Source organism: Pongo pygmaeus, chromosome 9 (genome assembly GCF_028885625.2).
Source record: "Pongo pygmaeus isolate AG05252 chromosome 9, NHGRI_mPonPyg2-v2.0_pri, whole genome shotgun sequence".
NCBI classification, from domain to species: domain Eukaryota; kingdom Metazoa; phylum Chordata; class Mammalia; order Primates; family Hominidae; genus Pongo; species Pongo pygmaeus.
The window spans coordinates 31974286-31992331 of NC_072382.2; the positions used below are offsets into that span (position 1 = coordinate 31974286).

At 43.1% G+C, this 18046-nt stretch overlaps 1 protein-coding gene across 10 annotated transcripts in view; it reads left to right on the forward strand.

Annotated features, from left to right (window-relative positions):
* Positions 1–18046, forward strand: part of SLC1A2 (solute carrier family 1 member 2) — a 172658-nt gene that overhangs the window by 89492 nt on the left and 65120 nt on the right. For all 10 annotated transcript variants that reach the window (XR_008492470.2, XM_054439927.2, XM_054439928.2 and 7 more), the window contains exon 2: positions 16958–17097. Coding sequence is in view for 9 of the 10 variants with exons in the window: in XM_054439925.2 (XP_054295900.1) it covers positions 16958–17097 (140 nt within the window). In the remaining variant the exon portion in view is untranslated. The remainder of the gene's footprint in view (positions 1–16957; positions 17098–18046) is intronic.

Here is an 18046-nt window from a genome sequence, read left to right on the forward strand (position 1 = left end):
CTCCCCCATCAATGCACACACTCTTAACTACTTTGGACAATTGATAGACATCTATGATGCTGCAAATAAAGAAATATTGAAGAATATTAGTCTCATCTTAAAGTATCAGGTTCTTTCAGCTGCCATATTGTAATGAAAAGGGGTTGGGTTTGGATGAAGACAGACCAAGGTGTGATTCCCAGCTGTCTACTCCTAGCTACCTGACAATGGGAAAGTTACTTAACTTTGCTTTCTCATCTGTAAAATGACCAACAGTCACTTCTCATATTGTACGAAACATCTGTCTTAAGGGATGTTGCAAAACAAAACAAAACAAAACAAAACAGCTCTCCAGCCAGACTCTACAAGCTGTGAGTCCAACTCACCAAATCTTCACATCCTGCCCCTTAAAGTAGACTGGTAAAGAATAGGCTGAAGTCATGTCTCAGCATTTGAGCACATACTGAGTCATTGCTCTAGAGAGTTCTAATCTTGGAGCTACTGATAATAAGGGGCGATGCAGAGAAGATAGTGAAGCCCTCCTCCACCCGCTGTGACCTGCTAGTCAGTCATCAATGATTCTTAAAGCACTGCCTCTGCCTGCTGTCAGGAAGGTGAGATGACACATCACTTGCTTTTGTTTTCACACCTGTCCCCTGGGAACCTTTGCTCAAAGTTGTAAATTATGTGACATCTTTAGTAACAACAACGTGATTCGCTCTATTAAATCACTCCCTACCTACTTGTAGCCTGGTGAATAAATTTTCATTCCTGTTTTGAAGATTTTACTTAAGCATATGAAGAAAGCTCCCATCTGTACAATGATGGAACCAAAAGGGACAGGGGCTGCTAACTTAACGAGAGCCAGGCAGGTATGCACGTGAAATCAGGAAACAGTTTACTTTCCTCTTAACACTCTTTTCAGAAAGACAGCAATGGAAGCCCGATGATAAATAGTAATTGACACTTCGAATTGGTGTCAAGGAGACAATAAGGGATGGTGGGGACTGTGGCAGACTGGAAAATCCATGCCTATCTAAGGGATAATCACTTCTTAGTTCTATCTGATTGTTGCCACTCAGGGATCTAGGTTTCATAATTATAAGTGGACAAAACCCTTTAGTAACTTTCAATAATAATACTGAAACAAAGTGCATTGAAGTTTACTTAAGAAAAACTTAAATGAGCAGTGGCTCGCACCTGTAATCCCAGCACTTTGGGAGGCCAAGGCAGGTAGATTACTTGAGGCCAGGAGTTCAAGATCAGCCTGGCCAACATGGCAAAACCCCGTCTCTACTAAAAATACAAAAAAAGAAAAAAAAAAAATTAGCCGGCATGGCGGTGCATGCCTGTCATCCCAGCTACTCGGGAGGCTGAGGCACAAGAATTGCTTGAACCTGGGAGGCAGAGGTTGTAGTGAGTTGAGATCGTGCCTCTGTACTCCAGCTTGGGCAACAGAGCGAGACACTGTCTCAAGGGAAAACAAAAAGAGAAAGAAAAACTTAAAAAATTAACAATATATTGCTATAAATTAAAGGGTTTTAGAATAAATTTCTAACTCTTCGTCATTAACATTGTTAAAGTTACCGCTTATTTAGCTTAGCAATAAAGAAAAGGAATCCCTACCTTAGGGTGAATAAATTCTGTGACGTCTGTTAATTTTGGTATAACAATATAGGTAAAAGTTATGTTTTCTTTTTGTTTCTGTTAATGGTTTTTGCTTTTTTTTTTTTTTTCCTGAGGCAGAGTCTCATTCTGTCACCCAGGCTGGAGTGCAGTGGTGCCATCTCAGCTCACTGCTGCCTCCGCCTCCCAGGTTCAAGTGATTCTCCTGCCTCAGCCTCCCCAGTAGCTGGGATTACAGGCATGCACCACCACACCTGGCTAATTTTTGTATTTTTTTTAGTAGAGATGGGGTTTCACCATTTTGGCAAGGCTAGTCTCAAACTCCTGACCTCAGATGATCCACCCACCTTGGCCTCCCAAAGTGTTGGGATTACAGGTGTGAGCCACTGTGCCCCTTCACTGCACCCTGCCAAAGGTTATGTTTTTTTGAGTAGCTTTGAAAGAGACCTGTTCGGAGAGTGAATACTTGATCAGCTGTGTGCAGATGGGGAATGAGACCACTCCAGGGAGCCAACCTGAGGAACATTTGGCAGTTGTTTGAAGATCCATCAGTTTTAGCTCAGTGGGCTAAGGAAGTTAAGAGTGAAAACTGAAGTAAAAGAGAAAGAGGAGAGACACTCTGAAGAGTATGGGGAGGAAGAACAAATTTGCTTATAATGAAATTGTATTGCATGTTCTCTGGGTAGTGTGTGCTGCAGACTTCTTCCCTTTCTCCCCATAAAATACAGTAACAATTTCTCCCCTAATGAATTGTGGAGTCGAATCTGCTCTCAGATAAAGGACAATGGGCTGAGTGTGTGCTCAGGGCAAATGGGGAGAGGGAGGATGGAGGAAGAAAGCATGATTGTCCATGGCAAAAAAAACCTGCCATTTCTAACTCAAAGTCCTAGAATATATTTGAGTCCAGAGATCTTATCTGGACTTACCTGTAGGTCTTATTTGACCCCTCTCTTAATTTTGTCATATACGTAATTCAATCTACCAGTTTTTGCTGAACACCTATTAGGTGCCTGGCATTGTGCATGTCATTATATAGAGGATTCAGATAAAAACAGGACATATTCCTTGCTTTGATGTCATAATTTAAGAGTCAACCTGATAAGTCACTCAGGGAGAAACTATCCTCAGTACAAATTTGAGACTTTATGAGTTGAGCAGGAACAAACCTTTCTTCCAAGGCACTTGGGATGAAGGCTTTTCATCTCAGTTGCTAAGGAATTAAGTGGTGTTGATGACCCGGTAGCCAACATACCACATCATCATCACTTCCAGGGCTGTTGAGGAGACGTGGTGCTGCTGGAATGACTTCAGGAAGTGCATAAAAATTCAAGTCATGATCACTTGTGGTAATTAGAAGCCCTAGTTGCTTTTGGCAAGGTCACTAAACATTAGTTGGAGCTTCTGGTGGAGTTCAGGTTTCCTGATCCTTTCCTTGTGCTTTGTTTAGGCTTCTGTCCAAAGCCATCTCCACGGGAGATGCTTGAGCTGAGAAGGTCCTGCCACTCACTGTCAGAGGCACCTCCCAGTCCCTGTAGACTTGGGTCCCCTTAGTACCTCCAAATCACTAGTATCTCAAAAATTCTTACTAAGCACCTAACATGGACAGGGTCCAGGGATAGATGTATGGCCCTTCCTTCACAGAGTCTAAGGCCTAGTGGGAGAGGCAAACCATGTGAATGTGATGAATTGTGCAACGTTAAGATCTTAGAGGCGTGAAAAGTAGATCGGGGGCTCAGGGAAAGATTATTCAAAGAGACAACATCAAAGAGTCACTTAAGATTTCAGGTTCGAATGTGCAAAGTAGTATATTCCCCAAACACCATGAACTGCATCTGTGTATGGAAAAGGTGGGAAGGGAATGGATCGTGCAAGAGGATGTATTGCACTTGTGGACTGTGCCACATCAGCACAAAGCCCTGTGAACCAGTCTGTCTCCACAAGCTACCAGAGAAATATACATTCTTCTCTTAAGAAGAAATTCTCCTGGTGAGAACATTACCCTTCAGGGGTGACTGGATGGCTCAGTTTATCACTTGTAAATTTAGCAGATCAAACTAGTTGAGAAGCAATTGGGCAGTCAGTAAGCTGACTGGACTGCTGGGATCAACAGGGACTGGATGTTTAGTTCACTTTCGATAGCCACAAATTTAGCAGCTCATTAGAAGCAACCAAAGTAAAGAACTGCACAAGTCCCCTGGGAGGCCTTGAAATGCTTCCATGGGTGATGGAAGCCATTTAGAGGCATGGTGTTGCTGAGCCTTTTAAACACGTGATTGGCTAAAGAGAGAAGGATGTTACTTTGGTCTGCATTTCTCTAGGGCAGGAAGAAGTGATGAAGGGAGGAGCAGAACACTTCAGCCTACATCTCAGGAAGGGAGGCTGAGAAGCAGTGTCTGGCTGAGCATGCTGCTTCTCTGAGCAGATTTCTAGAAACAGCAGAGGCGTGGGTGTGGATAGGAAACTCTCTGTGTCTATCACCTTCTGCTGAGGCTTTTTTGTAAACAACAAATGAGATGGTGTAGAAAATACTTAGCATAAGGTCTGGTACTACATTAGTTTCCCATTGTTGCAGTAACAAATGATCACAAATCAAGAGGCTTAAAACAAGACAACTTATTATCATATAGTTCTGGAGGCCAGAAGTCTGGGTTGGGTCTCACTGGGCTAAAATCAAGGTGTCAGCAGGGCTGCATTCCTTTCTGGAGGCTCGGAGGAGGAGTCTGTTTCCTTGCCTTTGCCAGTTTCTAGAAGCTTCTCACATGCCTTGGCTCATGGCCCTTTCCTTTATCTTTAAAGCCAGCAACATTGGGCTGTGTCTTTGTCATGCTGCCATCCTCCAGTTCTTTCTTTTCTGCCTCCCTTTTTCATGCATAAGAACCCCTGTAATTCCACTGGTCTCACCTGGAGAATCCAGGCGCATCTCCCTATCTTGGGGTCAGCTGATTAGCAACCTTCTTTGCACCTGCAGCCTTAGAACCCCCTTTGCCGTGTAATCTGACACATCCACAGGTTCTGGGGATTAGGACATGGACATTTGTTGGGGTACTACTCTACCTATCACTGGTACAGAATAAAAAGTCAATAAATGGTTCTATTCATTACTAGTACTCCCTACCACCTTCTTTCTCTACTGTGAAGTTACCTATGCCCTTCAGTTTTTCAAAGGCAGTGCAGAAGCCTCGGCTCTGGTAGAATCTGATGTGCTGGAGGGTGAAAGTGAGAAAGGCAGTCTTTGATGGGCTTAGGGGAGTGGGGAAGTGGCCAGCCCTTACCTGGAAGGTTGTGTGCAGGTCTAGGAGGCACAGGCAAGTAAGTAGCTTGAGGTGCTTTAACCAGGATAGAGACAAACTTGGAGAGGAGAAACCCCTGAGCAGAAACTTCATATGCCTCAAAGGTTGGTAGATGGAGAAGGGATTCAGCTTCATTTTCTGTAAGTGTCGTGATTAAGTGTGTGCACCTTGTTCAGGCCAAGCTGGGTTGCCATCCCAGCTCATCTACTCACCAACTGCCTGACTTGGAGCAAATGTGCTCCTCTCTGTGACCTCCAGTTTTTCATCTATAAAGAAGGACTAATAATAGTAGCTATCTTGTGAGAGTGTTGTGGGGAGTCAATGAAATAACGCACGTAAAGCATCCAGTACATTGTCTGATAGTAACTGTTATTATTAGGTAGCTCCACAGGATAGAAGAATAACCTGTGGGTAAAAGCTGCAGGGAAACAGATATAGGCTCACCATAAAGGAAGGGCTTCTTAATAGTCAAAGCTATCCAACGGTGGGATGGTTGGAGTAGAAGTGATAAGCTGCCCTGCACTGCAACTGTTCAGGCATTGACCAGACATTGGTATGTGGATTAGCTGCAACAGTGTCATCTGGGTGCTTTTGCAAAAGCCCAGAGGTCTAGGCCCCATCCAGATGTGATGAATTGGAATATTCAGGGATGGGGCTTGGAGATCTGTTTTGTGCTTTGTTTTGTTTGTTTTTGTTTAATATGCTGTTTTTTAAAGAGCAGTTTTAGTTTTACAGGAAAATTGAGTGGAAAGTACAGAGAGTTCCCATATACCTCTGCTCACATTCAGGTGCAGCCTCCCCAACTGTCAACATCCCCCACCAGAGTGGTACATTTATCACAACCGATGAACTTACATTGATACCTCATTATCATGCAGAGTGCTTAGTTTACATTAGGGTTGGCTCTTGGTGTTGTACATTCATGGGTTTGGACAAATGTATGATGTGTATTTACCATTGTAGTAACATACAAAGTATTTTCATTGCCTTAAAAAATCCTCCGTGCTTCACCTATTCATCACCATGCCCCTCCATAGTTTTGCCTTTTCCAGAATGTCATATAGTTGGAATCATACAGTATATAGCCTTTTCAAATTGGCTTCTCCCACTTAGTAATATGCATTTATTTTTCCTCCATGTATTTTCTTGGATAGATAGTTCATTTCTTTTCAGTGCTGAATAATATTGCATTGTCTGCATGTACCATGGTTTATCCATTTGCCCACTGAAGGATGTCTCGGTTGCTTCCAAGTTTTGGGAATTATAAATAAAGCTGCTATAAATATCCCTGTGCAGTGTTTTGTGTGGACATAAGTTTTGGAGATCTGTGTTTTTAATAAGTGACCAGAGACAGAATTGGGGCCACTAGACCAGATAATCATTTGTCCAGAGGCGGAGAGGGGACGGGAAGCCTCTCTAGTCCAGAAATTCTAGGGTTCCATGACTGTTGTATGTAGCTCTCGGATCAGGCTCTGGTTTGGACTAGGTGTTAACTTTCTTCTCTCTGGGATCCTCCCCATCCCCCGACAGCAAAATCACTCTTTTGGCCAAATGTTCAGTGTCAGTGTCTATTGCTAGCATGAAATTGCCTAATATAAAGAGCAAGTTTTCTTAGGCTGGAAGGAGAGTGGGCTGACCAGTTTTTCCAAGTCCAGGACTGACAGGGATCAAATCCTAGCTCTACCATCCATTACCTTTGTGACATTGAGCAAGTAACTTAACCATTCAGTGACTTCGTTTTTCCTTCAGTAAAAGTTGCTGATAGTAGTACCTATCTCCTGAGGTTATTGTGAGAATTCAATAAGTTCATACATAAGAAGACTTAGAAAAATACCTGGTATAAAGTTAGGTTTGAGTAAATGTTAGCTGCTGTCATCATTATTGTCACCATCATTATTCTTCTTATTACCAGTTACCAGACATTAGGGTCCCTCTGATGGGGGAGTCCTTCCTGGTGAAGAACCAGAGTTGGAGTGAACCCTTGAGGTTATTTCACAGCAGCAAGTGCTGGCTGAGTCAGTGGGAATAGGATGGTTCCTGTGTGCCCTGGTTGCCTGAAGGGAGGAGTCAGTTGAGTGGATGCCATTTTCTTATGATGGTACACCTGGGGCCATGGCACCAGCAGCATGGATTGTCCAAGACAGACAACAAGGACATAGCTTACCAGAGCTCACTTCGCCTTTTCTCTCATTTAGCAGCACTTCCTCTCTCTATCTTCCCTCTCCATGTGCTAGAATGCAAGTCTCATAAGTAGCTACCTAGTGCCTTGGTGTAGATGGTAGTTCTAACATGTCCATTGCTCTGCAAATACCCCTAGAAAGAGTATATCCATAAAACACTGGACTCAAAGGCAAAGGACAGCACAGGTTTAACTTTGCTGCAGAACCACAGCACAGGTTTAACTCTGCTACTTCCAAGCTTCATGAGCTTGGGCAAGTTTCAGAATCTTCTGGAGCTTCTGTCTTTTCATTTCTAAGATAGAATAATCCTTCCCTCTCAGGGATGTCATTAACTCTTGATGAATGCAAAAATGCTTTTTAAACGACACAAATGTTATTGTTAGCTTATTTGTTAGAAAGTTAAACTGATGAAATGTTGGTTATTGTTTACGATTGAAAGATGAACACAAGGAGAAGAGCCTGCTTGGGTTCCTGTTATGGAAGACAAGAAAGGAAATGTATGAGAGTTCTTTGCTGTTATGGGCATGGAAGAGTAGAAGGAAGATGAAGGCCACAAACTTCTTCTTTGGCCAGTGAAGTCAGTCTGTTATAACCTGGACTACCTTAAGGCCCCGCTGTTTTGCCTCATCTGAAGGAGATGTTTACATGTTCCCAAAGTATAGGGTGTTCTTTGGGCAAAATTAGTACCTGTTCTTTTGCTGGGAAATCCACCAGTATGGGAATCAGCCATTTAGGGCCAAAGATAGATGTACCATATGTATTTACTTCTAACACCATAATTTAATTTGCCTATTTTTCAACTTTAACTCAAGTTTAGCACTCAGACAAAAAAGCACACAATTATTACATGAATGGTATGATTAATTTCCACAAACTGCACACTCATGTGAAATGAACATCTGGATTAAAAAGGGAAAAAAAGGAGAATAAAATTGCTAGCATTCAAGAAACGCTGTGGAGGCCTCAGAATTTCAAACACAGTTGACTTCAAGACTGATCCTGGTAATGGTATGCAGTTGGCAAAGTTTACGTCATTTATGTTTTGACATCTCCTTTTGTTTGGCTTCCAGATATGGTTCTGTCCAGGACCTATATTAAGGGGTTCCTCTAGACAATTCTATTTTGGGGGATGGATTGAGAATCTCCTTTACACTAAGGTGTCAGTGAATGGGTTGCTTTTTCCATGAGTTTCTGGCTTAAATCTGGGTCCTTGGGTGGAATCCAAAGGGATAGTTCTCTCAAGGAGGAAATTTGGGTTTCTGGGAGCCAGAAGTGGATGACTTTGAAGATCTCCAGGGATCCTTTGAGGAAGCTCTTAAACATCATCTCACAAAAGAATTGTGTGGTGTTTTGAATGCCTGCCGTGGCAAATCTTGCAATTTGCAAGGTCATGGTAGTGACTTGCCTTCTTGCTTGGGATTGATGCTACATTGCCTGGTTGGCTGCTCAGTCTAGAAGGAAGAAAAAAGAGACAGACTGCACTGAAGAAAAGCAATTGTAAAGTGTGATAAAAAGACCCAGTCCTGGCTAAGGTATACAGCACCTCACCCAGTTTCTATCTAGTGCCTGAAGGCGCTGCAGCTAATTAAACCACCTCTTAATCAACATCCCAGTCACTATGTTGGCCAGGCTGGTCTGAAACTCCTGACCTCAGGCGATCTACCCGCCTCAGCCTCCCAAAGTGCTGGGATTACAGGCATGAACCACTGCACCTGGCCCGCCTGCTTTTTAAAGGACGGGACTTCCCCAATTGAAACCATTTCTGATCTTCCTTCTCTAATTTCTCTCTTCTTCTCAGATTTGTTAGCCTTCTGGGCCACTACCTCTTATAATGGAGTGTCACGAAGAACCTGTGACAAGAACATATTTTAACCTAATCATCCATTCATTCATTCCTTCAGGCAACAAAAAACTAATTGAGCATCTACTATGTGCCAGGAAGATACTAGACATGGTGGAGACAGAGACAAATAAGACACAGTTTGTCCTCAAAGAGTTTATGTTCTAGTGGGGAAAACATACAAGTAAACTGTGAAAAATGCCTTGAGAGCACGGGCGACATGGTAAACTGCATCTACAAAGCAAACCTGGGAGTCATCAAAGGCTTCCTGAAGGAAGTCATTCCTGAGTTATTTGGAAGGAATAAAAGTCGGTCTAAGAAGGCTGGGTTGGAGGGTGGGTGGAGGATGTTTTAGCTAGCAGAGATGGTTTGCTTCAAGGCAAGCTGGCTTATTCATCTGGAAAGGGGCCAAGTTGCCCCTGGCTCAAAACCCAGAGTGCATGCCACGTGAATCTTCCTCAGCTTGTTGATGTTTTGTGAAGTTATCAAATGTATTTTCATGTTGTTCCATGAACCAGAGGTGGGTAGCCATTACTTCAGAATTGACAGGCCTTTGGGGACTGGGCTGGCCAATGTGTTCCCAGGCCATGGCATAATCTTTATTTTTAGAAGAAGTTCTAAAAATTTGAGATGATCAAACACCCCACCCCAGTCTCTCATTGGGCCCTGGAGGCTCATTGCTACTTGGTGTCTTATTTCTGTTTGGGGTGGTGAGTCTATCTGGAAATAAGCAAATTTGTTGGGTCAAAGCTAGCTAAGTCTCTGCCTGGGGAAGGATTTCACAGAAGTACAGAGGCCATATCCTTAAGGTTGTACTCCTGATGTCTTTTGAGAGGTTATCCAGTCATTCCATCATAGGGAGGCTGATGGCAGTGGGACCTTCCCAGGCCCCCACCCACTCTGGACCCTCTGGGACTTTCTGTTTGTAAAAATCACCAGCACCAATGTATTGGCAATGAGATTTACTAAAACTCAACAGTGAGTAAACTCTCTTACTGGTCATTTTGCATCATATGAGGGATTTCAGACAAAGAAAGGATATTAAAATTGAGTATCTACTATATATCAGATACTATATCAGTGCTTTCATAGATATTATCTCACTGGAGCTCTGTAATGACCCAGTGAATTGCATGGTTTGTCCAAACGACTAAATGTCTTGTCTCAGCCACTGCCAGAAAAGAAACATTTTAACCAAGAATCAATGGCCATGTAATTATGTGATTGCATTCCACCAACTTGCCTTCTAACAGTTACTCATCAGAGCTGGTGTTTTAACATCTGTTTCTAAGCCAAACAAATACAACTTTTATTGATCCCTTGAAAACTTTGTCTCCTGCTACTTCGTCTTTGCAGTTTGTGTGTAGACACCTGAAGGCTCCACTGGCTGTATACCTGCCGTTCATGGCATTGGCTGGCTTCGGCCACTGTGCTTAGGAAGTGATATGGAAAAAAAGGCTCTTCTCCTTCGAATTCTCATCTTGTCTTTTCTGAGTGCCACCTCACCAGTTCCACAGAAGTTGACTGTGCCTGATGTAGGTGGTCTCTCAATGACTTAGTGGTAAGTTTAGCACTTTGCTGGTCCCAATGCCAGTTTACCTGTTTGACTGTGTTCCCAAGGCATTGACCTGCCCATGTTAGAAATCTAGAGCTGAGAATGGGTGAAGGATGGATGAGGAATTAGAAGATGCTAACGTCTGAATTGTGTACTGAATTTCATCCCAACCCAGCTTTATTGGCCCTAGAAAAACATGCTTCCGTAACAGATAGGAAAGGTTAAAAGGAACACAAAATCATCAAGAAACAGTTGTTGTTATGGTTGCTGTTGGTTTGTCTCTCATCTCTGCCTTCCCCTGTGAGGGTGGTGGTATAGCTACTGAGCTGTCTCATGGTGAATGAAATGACTTGTCTTCATGGTCAGCTCTAAGCTTATTCCATCATGGGTACCTAGAATGGAATCCACATCTCTAGAACTGAATGCTATTACTATCCTTTTCCCTACCTGGAGAATTAGAGAATCACAGAATTTTAAATGTTAAAGAATTTCCAATTCAACCCTCTTATTTTATAGATTAAGAGAATGGGACCTAAAAAATAAAAATGGGCCAAAATTGATACTTAAACCTTATTGATATCTTACATTAAGAATGTATTTTTACCATTTCATAGCAGTTTACCCTACTGTCTGTTGATTACAGAAGGTAACGTTATATCCATTTTATCCTCATACTTTTCCCCTGACACACCCATTTAGCAGCAGTCCTGGAATTAGAACACAGACTTCCTGACTTCCAGTCCTATCCTGGCCCAATGCCATCATGATTCAGGATAGCTATAAACCGTATTCTTTAACCAGCCCCTCTAATGGACTGGAAGAAGCTATAGAAAAGAGGTTTGTGAAGTCTGGAGTGCCTCACCAGCAGGACCAGAAAGTAATTCTGTGATTTAGCAAATGAACACTGTGAAGACACAATGAATAGAAGAAGGGACTGAAGGAGACTTTGGAGGCTGTCACCCTTTAAGTTTCATATGCAGGATCTGTGACAACACGGTATCTGTCAGAGAGAGACTGACATCTTGGTTGGTAAACATCTTTGACACAGTTAAGGCAGGTCTTACAGGATCTAGGAAGGATGGAGGGATTTGCAGGCTGTTGGAAATGCCAGAAAGTCTTAGAGTTTCAGGCCCTTTTACAGCAGGGGTGGCATTCTTCAAGGAGCTGGGGGAAACCCTGGATGTGGGACAATCAAAGCTGAAATCTCTGCCTCCTGGTTCTTGGTGCTTGAGCTGATGCAACAGGTATTTCCAGCATTCTTATCCAAATACAACAACTGTCTTAGGGGAGAGGCCCTGCGGTGACCACTGTTTTTGTTCTTGATTCTAGGGTGACCTAGTGTCTTCCAGTAGGGCAATCTCTGGACATCTTTGTCTCCCCAGTACCTCTCCAGATCCTGAAGCCTGGGGCCAGGGAGGGGAGGTTAGATGTCAGCAGTGGAAGGACAGGTGGGTGAAGCCCATTGCAAACCTCACATCCTCCAGGAGAAACACACCAGTTTCTTTTAGGCTCCCTGAGGAGTGTTCTGTTGCCACCTCATCAAATCAGTGAAGGTGGAAAAAAAGAGTTTGGTGCCAGCTAAGGCGACACTGAAGTGTGCAGCAGGAAATCTGAATCCAACACCACATCTAATGAGCCTATTATTAGAGGCTATGGGCAAAGCAAGGGAAATCAAATGCTAATGAAAAGCAGGTTCTGAGAATAGTTTAAAACTTAGCGTTAGCCCCATTACACATTCCCTTCTGAGTCACAGAGGATGAGTTGCACGATAAGCTGAGCTTGCCTTGAAACAGGACTCACGTGGATTTGCATGAGAAAGAACTGGGCAGAGATTTCAAAATTAACAGCTGTTTAAATAATTTTATGGAGAGGCTAAGGCTGAAGGAAATTATGGGCTCATTGTTAAAAGTTTTTAATTATCCCAACAGCTGTCCCATCACATGGCCTTACTTTGTTAGGCAGTGGAGGCCATTTGAGAGATCGGCCTGAGTTGGCGCACTGGAACTTCCAACATTAAGGCATTGCATTGCTAATATTCCTCGATTCAGGAGGCCCTCAAGCAGAAACACAGATGGTGAGCAGTGTCAGAGAGCATTAGCCTCGAGGGATTTGGTGGACCCAAATCCAACCTGGGTTTTATTGCTTTGTTCTGTGTTCACAGCCACAGGACATAGGAAGGGAATATCAGTAAAGGGGTAAGTGTGCACACTGGACATGACTTACTGTGTATCCGGTGGACTTCCCAGACCAGGTTTGGCACTTTCTGCTCGTTGCCATGGGAGCAAACCTGCTGGCTGTTGCGACCTTAGGCTTTCCACCTGTATCCAACTCACCTCTTCCTGGTAACCATACCTCTTAGGGGGCGCTGGAATAGTCATTTAAACCCTCATAATATTCATGATGGTGATAGGGCCCAGCATTACTTATTACATATTCATTTGAATCCATGTAAAAATCAACATGTGGACCCCAGAGTGTGCATCTGGGTGGGAGCTTTAGGATCTAGGTAGTAAGACAGATTTCCAAATTGTGTATGTTCCATTTATTTGCTAAGCTCTAGACAAATTGCATAAAATACTTGAGGAGACCCCTCATTTCTTCTAGGTTTCTATTCAAATGTCCCTTCATCACAGACGCCTTCCCTGGACACTTGATACAAAATCACGCTGCCTCCCCACACACTACTATCCTTCTCCTTCACCCTCGATACGGTTTCGCTGTGTTCCCACCCAAATCTCATCTTGAACTGTAGCTCCCATAATCCCCATGTGTCGTGGAAGGGACCCTGTGGGAGATAACTGAATCGTGGGGGCAGTTACCCTCATGCTGTTTTTGTGATAGTAAGTGCGTTATCACAATATCTGGTGGTTTTATAAGGGGCTTTTCCCCCTTTTGCTTGGCACGTCTCCTTGCTGCCACCATGTGAAGAAGGACACGTTTTCTTCCCCTTCCACCATGATTGTAAGTTTCCTGAGGCTTCCCAAGCCATGCTGAACTGTGAGTCAAACCTCTTTCCTTTGTAAATTTCACAGTCTCGGGTATGTCTTTATTAGCAGAGAGAGAATGGACTAATACAATCCCCCTCTGAGCACTTCTCACTACTTAAAATGTATTTATCCATGTATTTGTTCTCTCACTAAAGTGCACACTCCATGATATCAAGGGCTCTGTCTTTTTGTTTATTGCAACATCTTTAACATCAACAACAGTATGGTGCCTGTAATATGGGCCCACTAGAAATTTGTGGAATAAATGCAAGAATGGTTGGAATCTGACTGAAGTGGCATGCTGCCAGTCTGTGCAGAAGAGCCTTATTGCCAGGGGCAAGCAAGGGGCCCTTTTAGAGCTGCTTTTCAATTCTCAATTTCTCTTGGCAAACATTGATTAAGCACTCAGGACTAGGTGTTAAAGATCACAATCTTGCCCTCCTGGGGCTCATAGACTGGTGGAGAATGTAAGCATTTAAATTAAATCCATCCTTCAAGAGCTGACTCAGGTCTCGGCCCTTTCTGGGACCCCTTCTTGAACATCCCTTCTTCTTCCCTGAACCTGGGTTAGGCATTGTTCTTATGATTTCCCATAGACTCCTTTGCAAGCTTGCTCATGGCCTGTACATAAAGCAGACAATTACAGTACAATGTGCTTTATGTTTCCTCTCTGAGTAAAGGCTCTTTAAGAGTAAAGATTGTACCATACCCATTACTGAGTATAGTGTCTGATACATAGAGAACACTCAATAAATATAAGTTATCCCTGTTATTGTCACTGTTACCAGGTGTGTTTGCAATCAGCATTTATATAGCTGTTTGTGTGAACACATTTTTTAAAACTTATATCTTATTCTAAAGGTATATAGGCTTAGAAGCAGCTGTATATTATATAATATTCTATCATGCTATATTACATGATAGTTCCCATGTCAGTCTCTGTTTGTCTTCTGGGAGATGTAGTGATTAGTTAGACTAATTAGAATAGTTGGAATTTTTAGATTAGTCAGAACTTTTACAAAGAGCTCTTGGGGGACTGTGTTTCCAGCTGCAAGCTGAGTCCCTGAATTACCTTAAAAATTATTTTCTATGTGCAAACATCAAGAACTCTTATAAGTCTTCCACATCTGTTTAATTCCAAGAGGGCAACTCACGAGAATTCTCTCAATAAATATTTGTGGGTTTATAGTATTTTGATGTAGCCACTTTGATGTGGCTATTTTGATTCAGGGCTTCAGGGACATTTTGTTATGGCCTACAAAACAAACCATTAAAGAGGCAGCAATTTTGTACGACAAAGAAATGTGTGGCACAGGCATCCAACCACGTTGCCGGGTTGGGTGTGTATGCTAACCTAATGTTTGTGTGTTTTCACTTTGATATGGCTGTTTTGATGCCTGACGCTTCCATTACATCATATGGATCTTGCCAGAATGGTTGCTTTAAATACTTCCTAGTTTTACTTGAATACCAACCATGTGCCTGATTCTCATTTCAATGGCAGGAGGGATTCAAATGAAGCAGAAGGCAAGGAGATTAGTGATCTCAAGGGGACTGGAGAGTTTTGCCAAGAGCTGGCTAAGGAAATACATTCACCATTTCAGAACACGTACTACCTCCATTCTTTGTTTGACATTTCCTGGTTTAGAGCTTCAGATTACTTGCTGGAGACATGTTTAAAAATGGAAAAAGATCCCACTGCAAACACAGAAATATGGTCTATCCATGTTAAAAAGATCATTTTGATCATTTCCCCCTGCTGTGTTGTAAAATGGATTTTCTGTCTGTTTCACTTGGCGATGGGAGGAAGTGGTATTTGTTGCTCACTGATCAGAAAGGCCCTCACCCACCTGCTGTGAGCAGTCATACCCTATTTTCTTTTTCAGATGGTCTGAGGGATTGTTAGTGCACACATATGTCAGGAAACCAGAAGTTGCCTCAGAAATTAACTAGATGAGTAGAAAATTAGACCATTAAGGGGAGACTAAGAAGCCTATATTTTGACTAACATTCTCATCTGATCATGCAACATTATTCCTAATTTTAAAACATTTGGGTAGCAAGTATATTAAGCAGCCTGTTATGAAAAACCAAGTAGTTGTATTTGGGTTCCAGGTCTTAACTCTGAGACTGGAAGCTAAGTTCTTGGTGTCTTGCTAGAATGGCAGGGCAAGTGGGTAAGCCCCCTGAACAAAATATCATCCTTGTCATGAAGTTGATGGGTGTTATATGTCTCTTCTTTGTGTACACTGGAGAAAGGTACTATGCTAGCATATTTTTGTTTAATTTTTATGAAGTAGGCATCAGGCTTTTCTTTCTACACCCCACACAGCTAGCAAGAGTTGGAGTCAGGATTTGAAGTCAAGGCCCTCTGACTCCAAAACCCACACTATTCCCATTATAACCAGTTATTCCAAAATACTGGTCTGCAGCTTGGTGTTGGTTCCAAAGGAGGTTTTCTCCAGTCTATGACAAGACTATCTGGATAATGCAACACCTCCCTGTCTTGAAAGCACTGTCATCTGTTCAGAGACACCTCTCTTTCTAGGTGTGAAAGGCTTATTTTTTTTCTTTTATCAAATGATGGTGATTGTAAATAGCAGCTAAAAAAATGTTCTAAGATATCAAAGTGAAAAATTGGCCTCCCTATGGCAATCCCCAAGCTTACATCTGGAATCTTATTGGCCTGGGAAGTGACAAAGCTGAGGAAAGAGAAGTACGCCCATTACCCCAGCAAGGGCTCCTTTGGGCAGACTCCCAGGATGGCTTAGGCTTACCTGAGGTTTACCCAGAAAGGGGCTTGGCTGCAACCATAGCTGGAGGTGATCAAAATACTTCTTAAAGCCATACTTCTTGGACTCTCAGTGGTATTAGCTCTTGCCAGTTTAGCAGTCCTGATAATGTAGGTGACCTTTTAAAAGCCACAATAGATTGAATTATTATTATTTTTTTTTACTAGATAAACTATCTTTTCCAAAAAAGAAATAAAGCTTGGATGATCAGTGTTTGTGACGTTTACATGTCAGGATGGGAAAGGCTTGAGCTTGGAGACATTTCAAAGTTGATGTAACTCAAGTATGACTCTCCTGAAAAAGTCACCTTTTTGCTGTTGTTACAAGAACAAAATAGCTCAGGTTTTGGAGCCAGACCTATCTGGATTTGGATCTCTATTTTAGCCTTTGCAACCTTGGTCAAGACTCAAGTAAAGGCTCTGTAACATGGTAACTTCCTTCTCCAAGTTACCATGGGGGGGGGGTAACTCCTTGGAAGACCCTACCATTGCATGCAGTGTTCCTTTCCTTTACTGGGAGGGTCCACATCAGTTCTCAGTGTGTCCTACTGTCCTGCTTATAGGTGACCCTGAGTCACACTTACTTTTATTTTCCTGCAGATGGTTCCAGATTCCAACTGTGCCTGGAGAGGTTCCTACCAGTCAAGCCCCTGAAACTGTATAGGGGAGATGCCAGTCTCTCTAATCTCTGCCTTCACTTCCGTTCCAGTGCCAACAATATGCCCAAGCAGGTGGAAGTGCGAATGCACGACAGTCACCTCGGCTCGGAGGAACCCAAGCACCGGCACCTCGGCCTGCGCCTGTGTGACAAGCTGGGGAAGAATCTGCTGCTCACCCTGACAGTGTTTGGTAGGTACATGCACCACCCCACCCCCAGCCCCCTCTTCTCTGGGACTCTCCTGGCTCTGTGGGGCAGCTGGTCTCAGCAGCCAGCCCTTCCACCAGAAAGGAAGCCACATGGTTTGCCTAGGGCCCTGTCTGCCCAGGCTTCAGTGATATAATTTTCCTCCTTACCTCCTCTAGCCATTCGTTCTCCTTTGGATTCTAGTAGTTCTTAAATTTTTTGCAAGTAAATATCTTGTGAGAGTGTTGGCATGTGGATTCCTATGCTTATGGAGACTTTGCTTTGGGCCACCTGAAATGAGGTCCTGCAATCTACATATTAGCAAACCTAGGTGGTTCCAAAGCAGTGGTCCATGGACCACATTTAGAGAACCACCTGCATCAAGATAAGCACAAGTATTGCACAAAACCCCACTAAAATGGCTCCCAAGGTCTGAGCTTCTCCAGACACATCATTAATTTAGGTAATTTGGGCACATTAGCTAACGAGGTCAGTGTGGAAGATGTTTGCTCCAATGCCTTGATCTGCTCCAGCTCCATCTTGCAAGTCCTCCTCCTCTTCTGCTTCTGGCCTCACCCAGGCGATGGTTGTTCTCAGGCTATTGATACAATCTTGGTCTTAAGATTCCTATGAGGGTTTATTGAAAACAGGGCAATATACAGTTTCTTGTAATGACAACCACACCATTTCCTTTCTCAATCCCTCCCTTGTTCTGCAGCTCTCACTTAGGTTTCACAGAGAAGCAATGAACAACTCGTCCTTCCCACCCACCCACCCGCACACACCTACCTGAACCCCTCCGTTCCATGGCGTTTCCTTTGAGACAGATGCCGTGGTTGCCAGTGGCCCAGGATCAGGACTGGGAGCTCGCCACAGCTAAGTTCGCTTAATAAGAAACCACAGGCATGGTTAGGTTTTCCAAAGGTTACCTGCCATGTAACCACATCTAATTCA